At 39.8% G+C, this 17,906-nt stretch overlaps 2 protein-coding genes across 3 annotated transcripts; one reads left to right on the forward strand and one right to left on the reverse strand.

Moving 5' to 3' along the window:
- The first annotated feature begins 2,918 nt into the window (after nt 1–2,918).
- Nucleotides 2,919–7,593, forward strand: LOC137135448 (germ cell-specific gene 1-like protein). Its single transcript, XM_067519716.1, has 6 exons — nt 2,919–3,941; nt 4,823–5,015; nt 5,376–5,435; nt 5,595–5,753; nt 5,996–6,107; nt 7,032–7,593. The coding sequence occupies exons 1-6, from the start codon at nt 3,744–3,746 to the stop codon at nt 7,546–7,548; spliced, it is 1,239 nt and encodes a 412-aa protein (XP_067375817.1). The 5' UTR covers nt 2,919–3,743; the 3' UTR covers nt 7,549–7,593.
- Nucleotides 7,594–10,126: 2,533 nt separating this feature from the next.
- On the reverse strand, nt 10,127–15,882 carry LOC137135188 (recoverin-like). Of its 2 annotated transcripts, XM_067519702.1 has the most exons (4): nt 15,596–15,882; nt 14,063–14,597; nt 11,919–12,030; nt 10,127–11,314 (listed from the first exon to the last, which is right to left on the reverse strand). In XM_067519702.1, the coding sequence occupies exons 2-4, from the start codon at nt 14,441–14,443 to the stop codon at nt 11,229–11,231; spliced, it is 579 nt and encodes a 192-aa protein (XP_067375803.1). In that variant the 5' UTR covers nt 14,444–14,597; nt 15,596–15,882; the 3' UTR covers nt 10,127–11,228. The 2 variants fall into 2 exon arrangements, with proteins under 2 accessions (XP_067375803.1, XP_067375794.1); XM_067519693.1 differs by lacking the exon at nt 15,596–15,882 and having other exon boundaries at nt 14,063–14,825.
- Between the last annotated feature and the right edge of the window lie 2,024 nt (nt 15,883–17,906).

Consider the following 17,906-nt stretch of genomic DNA (forward strand, 5'->3'; position numbering starts at 1 on the left):
GACCCAAAGCACAAACAACATTCATGAGGACCCCCGAATATGAAATGAACATCGTAATGATGGCCTCTTATACAAACAGCAGCCAAGGATTTCATCTTCGTACAGGAAGTGGTGCCCAACCAACTGAAGAATGTAACTTACAATGGCGAGTTCTCAAACAACTCCTAAAGTTTAGAGCAGGCAATCGAATTCAATTTGTTCGCTGAGTCATCGTATGTTGTACAGCGTAGGAGAAACAGAGCAGTGGAGAAATAACGTTCACTTAATCCAGATCCTGAAGCACATGACCCCAACTGCACATGGACATATTATAGGAAAAAGGAACCCGGAGCATTGGCAGGAAAAACCTCTACATATGGCTTCCAACAGGAGACACATGACAACACATGAGATCACCAAGTTGTTTTTAGCCAGATGTGGTCATTTCTTTTTTTCCTCTTTGTGGTTAGTTTTTATCCTCTAACTGAGCCCTGTGACTATCAATAAAGTAAGATTAACACTGACTTCACACAGCAGTGAGTACTCAACCAACGATGTGTAGACATATGAGGGAGAAGAATGGTTTAAAACGCCAAGAAGTCACAGGGACTTTCTTTTTTTTTTTTTGGGTCATTGTGTGACCAAGAGTTGCTGTTGGGAGACAGATGCGGTGGGTGCGTTGATCCCGAGTGTTTTGGTTGCATTAGTGAGATTAACTGTTGTGCTGAGCTCTATCTAAAGAGAATTGTGTCGACAGGTTTAAAAACTGGTCTCCGGTACCTCATTACTTTTGTTTTAATGCTGGTTGGAACCACAGTGTATCTGTCTCACTGTTACAGAGACAAACTCTGAGACAGGACAACTGTTCAAACACGTCCTTGGTCGGATTTTTTTAGATCCAAATCAGGCCACTGCTTAAAGTCAGCCTCTTTCCACACAGCTGAACTCAAACCGCAAAACCATATCGTGCTGTTAGATTAATCACTGCAGGACCAGAGGTTAGTGAGAGTACGAGAGGAGGAGGGAGGAAGAAAAGGAGAGGGAGCAGCGAGGAAGGGTGAATGGACACGGAATATAGGGAGCAAAGGGGAGAGAAAGTAACAGATGGACTTGTGAGGATTAGAGGGAAATCTCTGTGGGTTTCTGATGGAAACTCACCCAAGACGAAGGAGTGAGTGATGAGGGAGCTCAGGGAAAAAAGGGAAGGAAGAGAGTGTGTCCTGAGGTTCGCTTGTTTCACTAAATTCTGATTGTGCCGCTGATCCGACGCTGAACACGAAGGAATGATTTGAAATGAAAGTCTCTGACGGATGAAAACAGGAAGGTAAAGCACAACAGTTTGGTTGTTTTTTGTTAATAATTATGAGAGAAATCTAGCTGTTGCGAGGACTGAGGGCAAATGTAACCATCTGCAAACTTGACTTAGTCAAAAAATATATATTTCCGATAAAAGTACACTTCACGGTTTTTATGTCAACATTTCATATTGAAAACTTTAATTTGCAAGAACAAAGTAAAGTTTTACATTGGAGATTGCAAGAATAAAAAAAAAAAAAAAACATGCCCACGTGGACACGTGGCAGATTTTACATGCTGTGATTTTTGTCTGGTCATACTTTTTAAAGCAATAAGGAGCAAAACCTACAATCTTTTCCTTGCAAAAAATAATCCAGATGTGTATCAAATCTGGGGCTCACACTTTTTAAGTTAAAAGATATTTTCCAAAATGTGTTTCACTCTTGAGCTGCAGTGGCACAAACGGAACAAAAAGGGGGAATTATTGACAGAAAGATGTGCAACTTTGGAAAATATCCACTACATGTGACAAATGTAGAATCTGGACGCCTTTTATTGTCTTCAGATAAAACCGTTCCAAACATTTTTGCACAGATGGAGGCTGATATAGTCATTAAAAGCTATTTCAGTGCTCACACAGACACCTGACTGTAAATTGGAGACACACTTAAAACATATGTGAACATCCAGTGCAGAGCAGTTTGTACTGGTGTCTTTATTTACACCAGCTTGATAATTTGATTTAGAAGAAGACATTACGATTAGTTTGACTGCCTTTGATTTGATTGTTAGTGGATATGAATATGGAACCAAAAATACTACTCAACAATCACAGGGTGGCTACAGACAAAACAACCCCCCCATACTGTACCAACACATTGAGGAAGCTTGTAGGTCATATTTTGAGTCCACTGCGGTTTTTAAGGTCGTGTGCACAGGAACTTTCACATCCCACAACACATTTGGGACAGTGTGAAAGTAAAACTGGAGCTCGAGTTTGACTTTTATCCTGACACAACTTGACGTTAATGGGTGACATTGTGTCACTGTTGTATATAAAAGAGCAACAGCGACTACTGGCGAAATATGTGTAACCATGTTTTGATTGTAAATATAGTGAAAATTTGAACGCTTTTTGAATTTAATGCCAGCCACACATTTCAGAAAAGTTGGGACGGGGGCAACAAAAAGACTGTAATGTGTAACGCTTCAAAAAACACCCATAACGAGGTTAAATGGTAGCTGTTCAGTATCAAGAGCATCTGAGAGAAGCTGAGGCTCTCAGGACCAAGGCTGGGGCGTGGTTTTTCATTGTAGAGACAAAGACCATGAGAAACAGTCACTGGGCCTGACCCACACATGGGGGGGCACAGAGCTCAGTTAACAGAGAAATGACTGGACAGCAAATGATCATGTGACCAAAAACACACAAAGCACAAAGTTTTCATGTTTGGCGGGTGATTCAGCACAGTGGTGAAGGTTTTTCAAATGCTGCTGTTTTTTTTTTTTTTTCATTTTGTAAACAAATGCAGACTTTAAATGATTTACACATTTATATTTTACACATTGTGGAACTTTTTGGACTAAAGGACTAAAAGGAAAGGAATGAATCCATCACCTTTTACATGGGAAAACTTCAAACCATATTAACGTGTTATAGAGAAACAAACTTGTCATCAACAAACGATGACAGAGGAAGATGATACTTGCTCCTAATCCAGATGTTTGCCTCTGCCTCCTTTAGGTGGTCGTCAGCACAAGGACAACACGAGAGCCAGTGGGCATTAATCTCGTCCACCTAACCCTGCAGGATTAACAGATTAGCAGACCCGAAGTGGTGGAGGAGCAGGTTGGAGACAGGATGTGTACTCAAAATGGGGACTGAATAAATCTGAAGGATAAAATTTATACTTTCATCTTCACGTTAGACAACAGAAAGAGACAGAAGACGTGAGCTGTGATGGCAACAGAAAGTTGGGATCGAGAACAAACGATGGTCCCGAGTTTGAAACCGACAAACTACTTTTCTCCATAAAGCTGATTTTCTTTGACGAACAACAGAAGGACAAAAACTTCTCCCCCAAACATCTCTCTTGCTTTTTGGACATGATTAAATGCAAGCACTTCATCTTTGTCCACTCCGCAATTCACTGTCTTCCTCCCATTGACTCCGTCTTTTTTCCTAAACCCACCCACCTCTTCCTCATCTCCTCGCTGGAGCTCTAATTTCCTCACCTCTGACCTTCTCTAACATCCCTAATCCCCTTCCCTCACTTCTCTACCATGCTCCCTGCATCAACTTCAATCACTGCAACAACCGCGCTGCACTTCACAGGTCTCTATGGTGAAGCCTCCTCCCCCACCCCCATTTCTTTGATCCACTTCCCTGATTGGTCAACAGGCCCAGTCATTTTTAACCCCCTTTGAAGCCACACTGGTCAGTACCAATCCTCTTTCTTTGAGCGAACATGCTGGAGAAAATGTCCAGGCGGAATCGTTCCCTGTTGTCCATGTCCCTGACCTCACTGGCCCTCACCCTCTCCGTCTTGGCTTTCTGCACCTCCTACTGGTGTGAGGGAACACACAAGGTGGTGAAGCCGCTCTGCCTGTCGCCAGTCAAGATGAAGAACTGCGGGAAGAACAACAGCCACCCATACACAGGTGAGGCCCAGAAATATTGTCACCAACATTTTCCTACCATATTCTTAAGCGGACTTATGGGGCAGGAGGGGCAACCACTCTCTCAGGTGCCACCAAAAACACAAAAAAGTGCCCTGTAAAGTGTCCCCAGTAGATCAAATGAAGACAGTGGGATGGCAGGAGAACAATGAGCTTCCTCAGTCACATCAGGGCCAGAATGAAGGTTTGGAAGGGAGCAGTACATGGATCTCTGACAAACTTTGTGGGGGCCGGATCACTTTTTTTCCAAAGCAGGATCACAGAGAGTGAAGGTGTATTGTACTTACTCTTATACGTAAGTATTGCAACAGTCGAACCCAAGCTGGAAGATTCCATCTTCAATGAGGGAGGAGTGGGTCAAGGCGAAGTACAGTGGCCCCTCTCAGCCTGTGATCGACTGAACACACCTGATCCAGGTGATGGGCAGTGGGCAGCACAGGGTGTCTTGTGCACTAGAGTTGGGAACCATTGTTGGAAATGAACCAAACCAAAATGGTTAAGGTTTTTAAAAAAAGCGTTGATCCACAAACTTTTTCTTGCACATTTGAAGCATTTTACACTTGATGTGACAGGCAGAGATCCACATAATCCCAGCTTTGTTGCTAATCTCAGAACTTTATATCTGCAGCTGTGTTGTCTTTCAGCACTAAGCTTGTTTGTTACCATGTCAAATTCAATTTGGACAACATAAAACTGCAGATTACCCATTGAACTGTGTTTCAGAGCTGGGTTGTTTTACATGCTGTGACCCACAGTAGATCTGTGGGATTTACAGGAGATGTTCTTGGCACTTTGGCTTTTATCGCTTGTTACACGATTTCTGTATTTCTCACTTTACTCTCTTATTACTTATATTCGGCACCCAGAGGCGCCCACCTCGGACCCCAAGAACACGGCCTACAACGGGACCCTCTCTCCACTCCAGAAAGAGGAGCTAGCCAGGCTAAACAAGGAGCAGCTGGCCAATGCTGTGCACTACATCTGGGAGACGGGCGAGGACAAGTACATGCTGCGTTACTTCCACACTGGCTTCTGGCTGTCCTGTGAGAAACACAATGAAGGTCAGTGATGAGAATGTCTACTATCTTACTGCAGTTGCTGTTTCTGACTGGCCAGTGATGAACATTTGTGTCGATAGAAATTAGTGAAAAGCGCCCACATGATCGCTTTCCTGTCATGTCGCCCCACACGTTTACGTTACCCAATAGGAAAGTAGAGCTGCTGTAATGAAAGGCTCCAAGCACAGACTCACATTTAAATGTATTCAACTTACATAAAATGCTAATTTTAGACATTCACTATACACCAAATATACCATCTTAGTAAATTCTACAGAATGTACGTAGACGACATTATGACTTATTCTTATCATTTATGAGAATTTTGATAGCTAAACTTTTCACCGTACCTTCTTTTTTAAGGTGAAGATCAGGAAGAAAAATGTCGCAGCTTCATTGAGCTGACCCCCGGAGAGACCCAAGGTTGGTACATACAAAAAACATACAAAACAACATGTACTCGGTTCAATTCACAGTAACAGTTTCACAAGTTTACAAAATGAGCACCAAACGAGGTAAATCAAGTCTTGCTCTTTGCAGAAAATATGAAAAATACTTTCTTGTCCCTGTCCTTGCTTCCAGGCGTCCTCTGGCTGGCTGTCATCAGTGAGTTCATGTACATCGGTCTGCTGGGGATGGGACTCCTGCTGATGTGTGTGGAAGCGATTTGCCTCTGTGCCAAGAGGAAGATGAATGCCCTCAAGATCAATGCCTATGCCGCAATGTGCACTGTCCTCTCAGGTGAGGACAGAGCGAAACCTTCTGCTGGGCTGGAAGAAAATGTCACTCTTTATAAGCGTGTTGACACCAGACATTAATTGTTCTAGATTAAAAGTGGTTGCGGCTTGCTAAATAGGTAGGATTTACTTATTGACATATTAGAATATTGTTTGGGTCTTCACCTTTGCCTTTGCTACAGAATCTGATTCAGCTCATTTTTCTCTTATGAACTCTTTTATGAAATCTTTTTCTTCTCTCGTCAGGTTTGATGGGAATGGTAGCTCATATGATGTACACCACAGTGTTTCAGATGACTGTGAGCATCGGGCCCAAAGACTGGAGGCCACAAGACTGGGACTACGGGTGGTCCTTTGCGTAAGTCGTTTTTAAAGGAGCTGATAAATCTGGTTGTGATAGTTTCTTTTTTCAGTTACTCGAAACAAAATACCTATAGTTACATATAGTAGTTCCTGTGGTTGTGCCTGATTTGTCAAGTGCTTTGGCCTGCGACGTATTGGGGACTCATCTGGGATTAAATGAACAACTTTGGTAACTTGACGCTTAGTCTTTGTGTTAGTTTGACCCAGTTTGGTTTGTAGCGTTGCCACCTCCTGCGGTAGTGGATGTTAATTAACTGATGTGTAAACATTTGATGCTTTAGTATGTTTGTATGTTTAAGTGTGGGGAGTATCATAAAGTACGTGGCTTTTGGAGGAATGTGATACTGCAGTGTTAGTACGTTGTACGTTGGTATGTCAGTTTAGCCAGTTACATCGATTGCTACTTTAGCCACTATTAGAATCTCCAACCCAAATGTGGTTGAGCTGCATTGTACGTAGTGTTGGCAAGTCTTAATAAATAAGAATGCATGGAGTTATAGAGAAAATATTTTCGAAGCAACCAATCCGCAAGCAAAGCAGGTAGTGACATGCAGTTTTAATGCAAGTGCTGATGTGTTGTGTTTTGAAGAGGACAGTGTAGTGAACTTTATATTAGCTGCATGTCACTATCAAATTTCAGTTCTCCTGCTCTTCTTCCCAACACGGAAGCATAGTTTTCGACAACCCGCTACCTGTTATCTACAGTAGCAAGATAGTTAACTCAAATTATTGTTCAACAATACTCCAGTGAGTCCTGAGAGTAGTCTCTACAAAACCAAACGTATAGCAGCAAGTATTTTGCAAGAGAATGTTGATGTACTTTGCTGCACTTTCTGGTCTCTGGTGTGAGTTTTAAACACATTGTTCGCTTGTGGTTTGATAAAAAAGGTCAGAATCTTTTTTTTCTTTGTCCTCTTAGCTTGGCGTGGTTGTCGTTCAGCTGCTGCATGGCGGCTGCTGTGGTGACGCTCAACTCCTACACCAAGACCATAATTGAGTTGAAGCACCGAGCCAGGGTGAAGCTGGACGAAGCTCGAGCTGCTACCTGCGCCCCATCCTATGACGAGGTGGTTCGAGGTAGTGGTGGAGGAGTTTACTCGGTCAACCAGCTTATTCAACTTGGCCAGCAGGGGGCTCTCATTGATCCGCTCTGGCCCAGAGGTGTGGGCCCGGCAGTTGGACCTCTGCCATGTGGTGCAAGCGGAGCAATGCTTGATAGCGAGGGAGTCGGAGGGATCGGAGTGGGAATAGGAGGTATGTGTGTGGGGACAGTGGGAGCACTGGGAGGAGCTGGAGTTTGTGGGGGAAGGCTAGTGGACCCTCGTGGTGTGGTGGTGGTAGAGGGATGCGGTGCTGAAGGATGTGAAGACTGTAAACGAGAGATGGAGCAGATAAATTACCCTCTGCAGGAAGAAAGAGATGACTCAGTCTGCTGAGACTTCAGTGGAGAGAAGTCTTTGGCTGAGATGGTATTTGTGTAGCCAACAACATTCAAAGACTACAAGACTGGGAGACATTAACACTAGAATCTTCAACAAAAATATTGCGCGCAGCAAAAGAACTACAACAAATGGCTACAAAAAGTGCAAGAAGTGACTCATTTATGATTCATTTATGCGTCAACCTCTAAAAAGGAATCCTCCTGCATTTCCTAATAACACCCAACATGTGCTGCCATGTTGTGAAGATCCCTCTGCCTTTCAGAGGTCGAGTTGGAGGCTGTGTTTAGATTGATTGCACAACATACAGAATTAAAGAATGATTTCTTCGCGTCTCCATCCAAATCAAACCGTTTAACCTACTTTTTAGCCCCACAAAACAAAAGGTAACCAGTTCACAAGATGGCGCCTCTATCTGCCAACAGTTACCATTGTTTAATGTGACTTCAGTCAGTTACACAGTAACTCAGTTTTGACAGAAGTTGCAATGAAAATGAAACAACTGGACACTTTTTATACAAAGTAGATTTAAAAGTAAAATATATTTTAAATATGAGGCCACAACAAATGAATATGATATAATACTTGTTTAGATTACTTTTTAGAATGTCTGAGAGTGAGACAAATACTCCAGGCTGGATATAGAATATGTGAGCTGCAGTTACTGTAAATCAAATGTGACTGTAAATAAAAGCATTTATTAGCTTTTTTTGTGGTTAAATCCAGCCTTAAAATGACAACTTCAAATGTTTTACCTGTGGAAAAAAAAACAACAACTGTCAAACAATAATTATTCAGTGTTTGCAAGAATGGACAGGAGACTTTTTCAATATGGTTACAAAAATACAAACTATCTGCAATCATTTTGTTTAGTTGATTTGCTCTTGGTCTGTAAAATGTAATGTTGCGTTGACTTTTAACATCTTTTGATGACGGCGCGGCGCTAAACCAGCAAGTTAATGTTGAATGTTAGAATATAAAGCTACTCTTGTTTTAGGTTTTCCTACTGCCTTGATCGTATGTCTGAAAGAAAGAAAAAGAGAGAAACAAAGATTGTAGCAACAGAGAGATTTGGATGTCAAACAAATGCTTTCAAATGCCGGGCAGAAGATTATGCGAATAATCTCCCCAGTCGGGAGAAAAACCGAGAGACAGCTTGCTTCATAGGAACTGTGAAGCAGAGATAAACAGGGTTGCCAGGTCACTGAGCAGTGTGTGGGGAGTAATTAAAAATGTAACTTAAGTGGGTGAATTGCACAACAGCTTACGTAAGATGAGCCTTGGCATCACGCGACATTTGATCGATTCATTTACCTGTCTTCCCGTTTTGCTTCAAAAACAATCTCTGCAAACCCGTAACGTTGCAGTTTGCATGGATGTCTGTCCAGACCGATGCCAATTGGTTCATCCATGAGTCCAAGTGGATGTTTGTGCTGGATGGATGGAAAGTCCTTCAATATGTTCTTGAGATACTCCACTGATGAAAATAGAAGGTCACAGCAACTTTGCCATCTTAACCACCATGAAACAGCTGTCACGTGTATATTTTCCTTCAAATGATGAAGGTCAAATGATGTTACATTTGCCATAAAGGAAAACCTCAGATTCCATTGTACATAATACAGTAAATAACACTGGGTGGAGGAAATGCCTAAAGGCTCACGCACCTCCCCAAATCTGTGTCCTTTAAAGAAGCTCCACTCATTGTTTGATAGTTTTACCAGAAATTCATATCTTATTTTGGAAAAAACGCTCCGTTGCCACTTTCTAATTCATTTGGCTTCACTAGACTAAACATGGCAGATGCCTCCGAAAGTGGAGCGAGAAAGCAAACTAGGTCTTTTCATTATGAAACAATATTAATCTGTATATAAAGACTCTTATCTGCATTTGTCATGAAAATTAAATAATGTGGCCGTCATGAAACACGACAGCTGTGAACATCTGGAGACTTTGGGAAGAATGGGAGAACAGAGATACGACCCTAAAAACTTTATACACTGTATATTTAATCGAATTTACGACTCATTGCCCAGCTCACTAAAAACTTCTCATTTAGCCTGGTGTCAAGATTAACAGAGTAATAATCATAAAATAAAGACGAATAGAGTTTTCATTACATAACCACCATCTTGGTTATGGTAGACAATCCACAGAGCCCCCTGAGAACAGGGGGAATTGTTCACAATGGGATGTGCGGATTATCCCGTGGATTTTGTTATTTTTTATTTTATAAAGCAGCAATGGTTCCCCAGTGTCAGATGATTGGAGATTAACCTATGACATTTATTATGAACCAGTCTAGAAGTGGCTTTAAAACCAGAGTTGGCCAGCGACACGTTACTGACTTGAGTTTATTTATTCAGAAGATTTGTAAGTGAGACCTGAGAGCATGTGGTTTAATTAGGACTAGCAGCAGCAGCAGCAGCACGTGCACACAGCATTCACACTAACATTTAGTCGTGGCCGCAATGGGATCAGTTCTCTACCAGCCGAGCCAGAGGCAGCTTACATTAATGTGGACTATATGCCATACACACTATGGTACATTGAATAATGGTTTTCAAAAGACAAACAGAATTGGTTTTATTCTAAAAGTCCCATTTGACATTTTTCCAACTTTAAAGAGTGATGTTCAATATGAGGTTTGTGGGACAGTCTGCTGTCTGGACTATATTGATTACACCTCTATTTACACAAACCCTGACGGTATCCAGCTCGAGAGCTTTGCTGCACGGCGTTAGTTCTTACTTTTTGCTGTAACAATTAAACAGCACAATGAACCGAAGAAGACACAACGGTAGAAAACATACTTCTGACACATTTAAATTTTATTAGAATTTCGTTATTTTGAGTGATTGAAGTCGTTGGGAAGGGAAACCCAGGACCAACACTTAAACGTTCCGCATGTTGCTGTGCACGAACCAACCAATTTTCCATTATGCAGCATTTCACTAGAACACCAAGCACGTAGGATTGTGCCACATGGATGAATTGATCATAAGCTTTATGTTGGTCAGTTTCAGAAGAAAACACCTGAAGATAAAACGAGGGACTACAGAGCAAGTATTGGTTGTGTGGTAGAGAAAAATAGTTCAGGGTAATGAGACTTTACCTAATGCAGATGACATCACATTAAAACAATCTTGAGTTTCTAAAATGCACCTTCATAATTTACTTTTCTTAAGAAATGTAAACTAAATAACAGTTTCTTTATGTACTTTATCATTACAACCTTAAAAGAAAAAGCATATGCACATTTTGTAGCAATGTGGCATAGTGTCATTTACTCGTGTATGAGGAAATAATGGTGCACATTTTACGATACAGTAGTAAACACGTTGTTCTGCAAAGTTGTAGAATCGGTAAAATGGTTCCTATGGTAATGACAATAACAGGTTAACTTTAATCTTCACGTCTCTCTGGTTTGTAAGCATTTATTTTCTGTACTGTTGTAATGAATAAAACCAATCATACAGCACACAGGTATGAAAAGCTCTAAAACCCTGCAGGAGATTCTGTGTAATTGTTACATATGAGTGGTGGACTGTTATTAAAATGCCTGCTACGTGCTTATATTTTGCAATGGTCATGTCAGTTGTTATTGCATTATAAGAATGATGAGGTGTAAAACACAAGACTTGTGGGAGACACAATGAATTTGGTTGATGGAAGAGTTACTTCATAGGCTGGTACTGAATCAAACGAAGTGCTTCCTCGTTGTCCAACACTCCCTGGATAAACTCCCCTTCCGCCACTCGTTCTGCAGAGGAAAAAACACAGCATAGAAAAACAGTAAGTAAATCTTTCTGCACAACACAAATCGGTGTAATCCAGCCAAATAAGACGGACGTACCATTACTGGGTTCTGGATCTTTAATGGCCATGGTAAAATCACCTCATTATATATTGTTACAGTGGTCTGAAGAAGGGAACTGCGTATGGGGTTTGGGTCATTTTGGTGTGTCTGGCTAACAGCAGATGTGAGTAGAGCAGATTAGTTGTTGGTCTTAGTGTCTGTACGGGGATTGTTGATACCTGACTATGAAAATAGCCATAGTTATCATTTTAGGGGTGAGGCTGCTAAAATCTGCATGTGTTCTGCACACTTGTAAAAAGTGATCAGCTCCATCCTCTATGCTGATGATATTGTTGTTTATACTGTAGTTTGTTCTGCTAATGGACATGGATTATATATAGTACCTGGTGATTTCCATACATTATCCACATGTTTTAAATGTAGATTACTGAGTCTCTGCTTGAAAATCACAGGAACCTTTGTTTCACTTTGACCTGCGAATTTGTGGACATGTTCATGCTGTGAATGTGAATTTCTTCATGTGACAATCTGCACTATTTTATCTCACCATTTTCGCCTTTATCAAAGAAATTCCAGAGTTTATCTGCCCTCTTTTCAGCGGTGTTTTCATCGTCAGCCAGAGTGGGAAGATCATCTTTGGGAATCAGCTTGAAAATTGACTGTAAGGAAAAACGCAGTAAAAATAGTTTGGTCTCAAGTATCTCATAGCTGAAATGAATAAGTATCCAACTATTATTCATTCTGTTTAACACTGCATACAAATTGATACAATCTCATGCAAATTGTTCTTCAATCTCAACAATTTTGTCAAATTTGAGCTGATTGTGTCTCTTGACAAGAAGAGCAACAAAACGGCTGTTATGGCATGAATTACTCAGCCAGCTCTTTAGTCTCTCTGGCTTTGTTCTGTGATTGTATGACCTCAAATGGTTATAATCAAAATGTGGTAGCTACAAATATGCCTGCAAAAGGAAGTAGAGATTTCAAAGTACCCCCTGTAAAAAAGAAACGTAATAATTTTACTAATAATATGTACAGCATAGAATTTTGGAATTTGTATGACTTTGTTGGACATGAATAGACTGGATGAACGAACACCTTCACTTCACATTCAACACTGTTAAGCGTTTAACATTTCATCAGACACAACGAAAAATCTTATCTTACACTAAGCAGAATTAGTCAGTACTGTAAAAAATAAATGGCCAGACTGTCAAGATAGTGACAAATAGTCTTTTTCAGACAAACTGCTGTTAAGATGTTTGGTTTCTTTTTCTTGATAATACTCCATTTATACTGTCTTTTGTCGTTAATATAGTCTTCTGACCAAACACTGTATTTACAGGGCACCGTAAATATTGGGAAATAGTAGAATTGAGGTAATTTACATTGTTCAGAGAAGATCATGTAGGTCAGCTATGTTTAAGCACTAATTGTTTACTGAACCATTTGATAAAGATTGAACATTTGGAAGATGGAAAATGGGCTAAACGTTTGAGGACAAAGTGATCGATTCAGTTAATTAAGTTCTGCAATACTGCCAGTGATAAACTTTGTATTAAAGCCACAAAAGAAGTGTGTGTAATGAGGACATCATCCTATATGCAGATGATACTGTTGATTATAATACATTTTGTTTCTATTGATGCACATATGACTTTACTGGGTGGTTTCCATAGCTTATTACATAGTTTGATAGAAACGGTCTTAGTGTTACAGGTTTATTTTCAAATTGTTCTATCAAAACTTACCATTAGTATGTCAGTTTCTCAAATACACAGAAAACTATCTGCCATCTTTATGTAACGTGCAAAATAGCACTGTAGGATCCATCATATTATCTTTTAATTATATATATATATATATATATATCCTTCTATCTTCACTCCAAAGCTGTCAGCTGGCTTAGCCCTTAATTTTTCTTAAACTGTTAATCAGCGTCAGTGTAATCCTGTGTTTAAAAAAAAAAGTTACCTAACAGTAAATCCATGAGATTCAGGTGCAGCTTTTAATGCTGCATTTAAATGTGATGAAACAGAAACTAGTGGCTTCACTGAGTAAGTGGATAGTAATGATCCAGTAATCATAAATAACAAAAAAAATCATTTGAGATGCTAGAAAGTTCATGGTGGCGTCGCGTGGTCGTTCTTTCCAGTGCATGTTTCATTGTCTAACCTCAATTCCATCCCCTGCCCATTCCCTTCATTCACTTTATGTCTTTTTTTAAGAACGTCCTGCTCCAGATGTATGCAGAGGAGCCTAAACCCACTTTTCCCCAGTTTACCCCAGTTTACCCACTCGCGTGCTCTGCAATATCTGTCAATGTCTGACCTGTTTCTAAAGCCCACAACAGAATGAAAGACATGAATTTGTGTGCAGACTGTGCTGTGTTCTACACTTAATTTAGCTCAGGTTAGTGAAGACTCAACAAGATCTTGCTTTACTCAAAAACTCCTACAGATATTTCCATTTGTTTTAGATGACTATGACAGAAAGTTGTGGTGTATTTTAAAAATAAAAATGAAGCTTGTAGTTCTGTCCGGTGAGGCCCTGATGCACTTTCCTGCAAGCAAATGTTGGTCTGTAGCCATCACTCTTACCTAACGATCTTTGCAAACACAACTATGCCCTTGAAAATGTTAGTGACACTTCTACAGTGATCTATGTCACTGCCATTTCTCCAGAACTCACCGTGCAAATTTCCTTGACCTCTGACTTGGTGATGTAGCCGTTCTTGTCCACATCAAAGAGTGAAAAGGCCCACTCCAGCTTCCTAGTGGTTTTCCCTGTCGAAGTCATGTGGAGAGCAATGATATACTCCTTGAAGTCCAGTGTGCCATCATCATTTGTGTCGAAGGAACGGAAGACATGTTGGGCATATGTATTGGCGTCACTCTCAGGGAAGAACTTGCTGTAAATGGTCTGAAACTCCTCTTTCGTGATGCGGCCTGTTGGACACTGCTTCTTGAAGTTCGAATACCACTGGACAATCTCAGTCTCTGAGAACTTGGTGTTGAGCTTCAGGTCCTCCAGGATCTCCTTGGACACAGCACCACTCTTGCTATTACCCATTGTCGGTGGTTTTGGTAATTTGTGGGCCTCTTCTACAACTATTATTGCACAAGTTGACCTAGGAAGTGGCTTTTTTGCTTTTTCAAAAACACAAGAACTGCAAAATGGCTGCAGTATTTTTCTTGAGCCTGGTCCCGGCCTGCAGAAGCAAATGCTGTAGAAAGAGCAGACGCCACCTGATAAGCTCATTAAGGCAGTGAATCATCAGTAATTCCAACAAGAGGCGTCACGAACAAGAGGCAACAAAGGTCAAAGTGTGTTTCCAGCAGTTATGGCAATTTTTAACCGTCTGTATAGTTTTAAAATTGTCTTTTTTGCATTTGGCATAAGTAATAATAACACAGCAAGATGTTACGTTCACATTAATGATGTATGAAGAATGTTAGACGACAATCGCATTTTACAATAGTAGCATTTTGTAAGACATTAAATGATGAAATCATTTGAAGTTTCGATAAAAGTTTTTAGAAAGTACTAGGTTATTATTTTAGGTTCAGGTATGAAAAAAATCCAATTCTTTTTGTTCCAGTTTTTTTCCAACCTAATTACCGCTACTCTCCATTGATTAATCGTATGTGAAAAGGTGCTTTTGGCATAATTTCTTTTTATACAGATTTCTTCCTCAAAATCAACTAGCTCGCATTAACGATATGAGTTTCTAGCTACAATTACCAACCAAATAATTGTTATTTGGTGTTAAGTAAAAATAGAATAAATAATTATTCTGACAAATAAAAACACATGCAATAATTTAACACACGTCACACTTTCTGGTTTGATAAAACAAAGAGGAATAATGTAATGTCCCCAGTGTATCTCAGTGACTATCAATGAGAAACACGTCATTATGTCTTTATGATAAATATTTAAAGTAAAACAACATTTAATAGTTTATGATTACGGTAACAGATTACGACGATGCAAGAATTTATAACATTTAAACTAAACCGATGCCAATTCTGCACTAGAAAAACTAAGTATCTCCCTTGATCCTAGTTCAAATGAAAAAAAGCCAATAGTGAAATAATCTAAGAATTCCAAACAAGCTCGTTGTTATTCTTCAAGTTATCATTCCATGTTTGCTCGTTTTTGAGTCTTTAGGAAAATTTTATTTTTAGTTATCAGTGCAGCATCGCTCTGTTTGTTTCCTACCTGTGTGAGCAGTTGAGGAGTCCAGGACAAACACTGATGCTCTGACTGTAAGCAGCAGAGAAAATCAGCCTCCACCTGCTGAGATAAGTCAATTAAAGTGGATAAGTCTGAGGCGGAGCCACAATGCCACCCATGTGAACCCTTGAGCTGTTTTTTTCTCTTTTTTTTTTGGTTTTCTGTCACGTAGTCCAGAAGTCAAGTCACGTTTATTTAAAAGGTGTTTTTCTCACAAAAGAAGTGCGTCACACAGCAAAACAAACACAGGTGCATGCAATTTAAAAAGTTATACTGAACTCGAAAATCGGAGGTCGAATTTCGTGAATTAGGGTAAAATTTCATTTTTTTTCACGTTGTTAGAGTCAAAAGTTCTGTAATTGTGGATTATAATGTTGTGGTCGTGCTACTTTATGAAACACCTGTCAGATCCTCACACAACCAATTCAACAGAAACCGGTTCTCGTTGTCCTAATAATATTGTTGTAAAGACAGTTATAACATTATTGTGTAATAATTCACAATATTTTCATATTCACAGAAATAGAAATCACCGCTATACAATGGAACAAATTTTAAAGGAATAACATTCATTTTTTATTTAATATAATCTTAATATATTTATTTAATGACACTACTTTTTGCTTTCTTTGTAACTATGTAGCCACTTCAAATTTAAGAAATTTAAATATTTCACAAAATTGTTTGTTAACTGTAGGAGAAACACGCTTTTTTTATTTCATAAAATCTTGCTAATTTATTAGATTTTAGAATATTTATGGCTGTTTTTAGCTTCTGTGCACAATTTGTGTTTTGTACCTGCTTTCAAAACACTTTCATTCTTTCATTTCTACTGGTGATTAATGTCGTTATCAGAAAATATTAAGGAATAGTATTGCTACAGAAGGATGGATGCAGGTTTGACATGTGACACAGGTCAAAGATCAGACTACACATGCCCTGCAGCTTTACTTGAGCCTCAGCCTGCAGCTGAAAACCAGTCAGCTGACTGAACCTGGCACATGTTGCCTGATTACAAGCAGGTTTTATCCACTGTAAAAATAAACCCAATCAAGTCAAGTGACAAAGTAAAAGTGAGTTGTTTCCAAATCGACCTGTCTTGACGGAGCTAAACCTGGCTTTTCCCGACTGGGGCTTGGGGCAGGTAGGAAGGCAGCAGAAAATAAATGTCTGAACTCCACAGGCCCTAGAGGTCACGACTTCGGTGTTGGTGGTATTTAGTAGTAGAACGGGAGCAACATCATTCTATGGCCCACAAGTGTCCACTATAATCATCTAAATGAACACAGATTATCGCACATTATCATTTGCCACGACCTTTTGTCACCAATCAGCCACAACATTAATACCACCTACTGGTTTTATTATGAAAATATATGTTTTTTAAATGAAAACATTCAGAATTAATAATTGTGGATGTATCATTATGGATTAACAATCTGTCAGCACATAAACTGGTTAAAATCAGCAGTGACCTTTGATCCTGTTTTTTTTTTATTAATTACTGAACATGTTTTGCCATAATTACCATAATCCCTTGTTAAAAATACATAGAACTTTTGCTTTTCTACATTAAGTAAATTGTAAAAAATCTGCTTTACTTAAGTAAAATACCTTTTAGGCCTTTTATAGATTACAGATTTATTGATTTGTTGGCTATGTTGTGATTGGGGCTCTTTTACCAATTTGACTCTTTTTTTTTTCATATATATTTTTATCCCAATCATTTATCAGTAATAGCTAAACTCTTGATGCCTGCTGCCCATCAAGAAGCACAATACCATCAACTACAATAATGTCTGAGCATATGTACTGTATGTGCATTAGTGACATAGCTACCTGCCACTGCTTTCATGTCAAGCATTGATTCCACAGGACAACTTTAAAGCAGCGTCCACATTAAGCTCTCATTAAGCTCTCAGGCAAACGGTTGATCTTTCTTCTGTAATAAATAAAACAACCTAATTCCTCCGCTGACGCGCTGAGGCCTAACTTCGGCACCCTGCCTCTGTCTTGGCGCATTCAGCCACTTCTCCCACAGGTGATTCGCCATCTGGCTGCCGAGGCTTTGGAGAGCTCTGCCCGAGGACATGCAAAACCAATGTCACCAAACCAAATGGCTTCTTAAAATTAGAGCCAGCAAACACAATCGTGCCCAAAGTTCTAAATGCAAACATTATCCAGTCACAGTGCTGCACGTGAGAAGCTCCTCCCCTTGTGTTAACCACAGACCCTATGTCAGGGGGAAAAAGTAACATAGACTGCAGGATGAGGGACCCAGAAAATAGTTCATTAT

The sequence above is a fragment of the Channa argus genome, chromosome 1 (genome assembly GCF_033026475.1).
Source record: "Channa argus isolate prfri chromosome 1, Channa argus male v1.0, whole genome shotgun sequence".
NCBI lineage: Eukaryota > Metazoa > Chordata > Actinopteri > Anabantiformes > Channidae > Channa > Channa argus.

Excerpts from the sequence above, each read along its gene's own strand:
- LOC137135188 (XM_067519693.1), bottom strand. The coding sequence starts at position 14,632 with ATGAGCTTATCAGGTGGCGTCTGCTCTTTCTACAGCATTTGCTTCTGC. Across the intron at positions 12,031-14,062 it reads AGGTCAAGGAAATTTGCACG|TCAATTTTCAAGCTGATTCC; the intron begins GTGAGTTCTGGA and ends TTTTCCTTACAG. Across the intron at positions 11,315-11,918 it reads CTTTGATAAAGGCGAAAATG|AACGAGTGGCGGAAGGGGAG; the intron begins GTGAGATAAAAT and ends TTTCCTCTGCAG.
- LOC137135448 (XM_067519716.1), top strand. The coding sequence starts at position 3,744 with ATGCTGGAGAAAATGTCCAGGCGGAATCGTTCCCTGTTGTCCATGTCC. Across the intron at positions 3,942-4,822 it reads GCCACCCATACACAGGTGAG|GCGCCCACCTCGGACCCCAA; the intron begins GCCCAGAAATAT and ends CGGCACCCAGAG. Across the intron at positions 5,754-5,995 it reads AATGTGCACTGTCCTCTCAG|GTTTGATGGGAATGGTAGCT; the intron begins GTGAGGACAGAG and ends TTCTCTCGTCAG.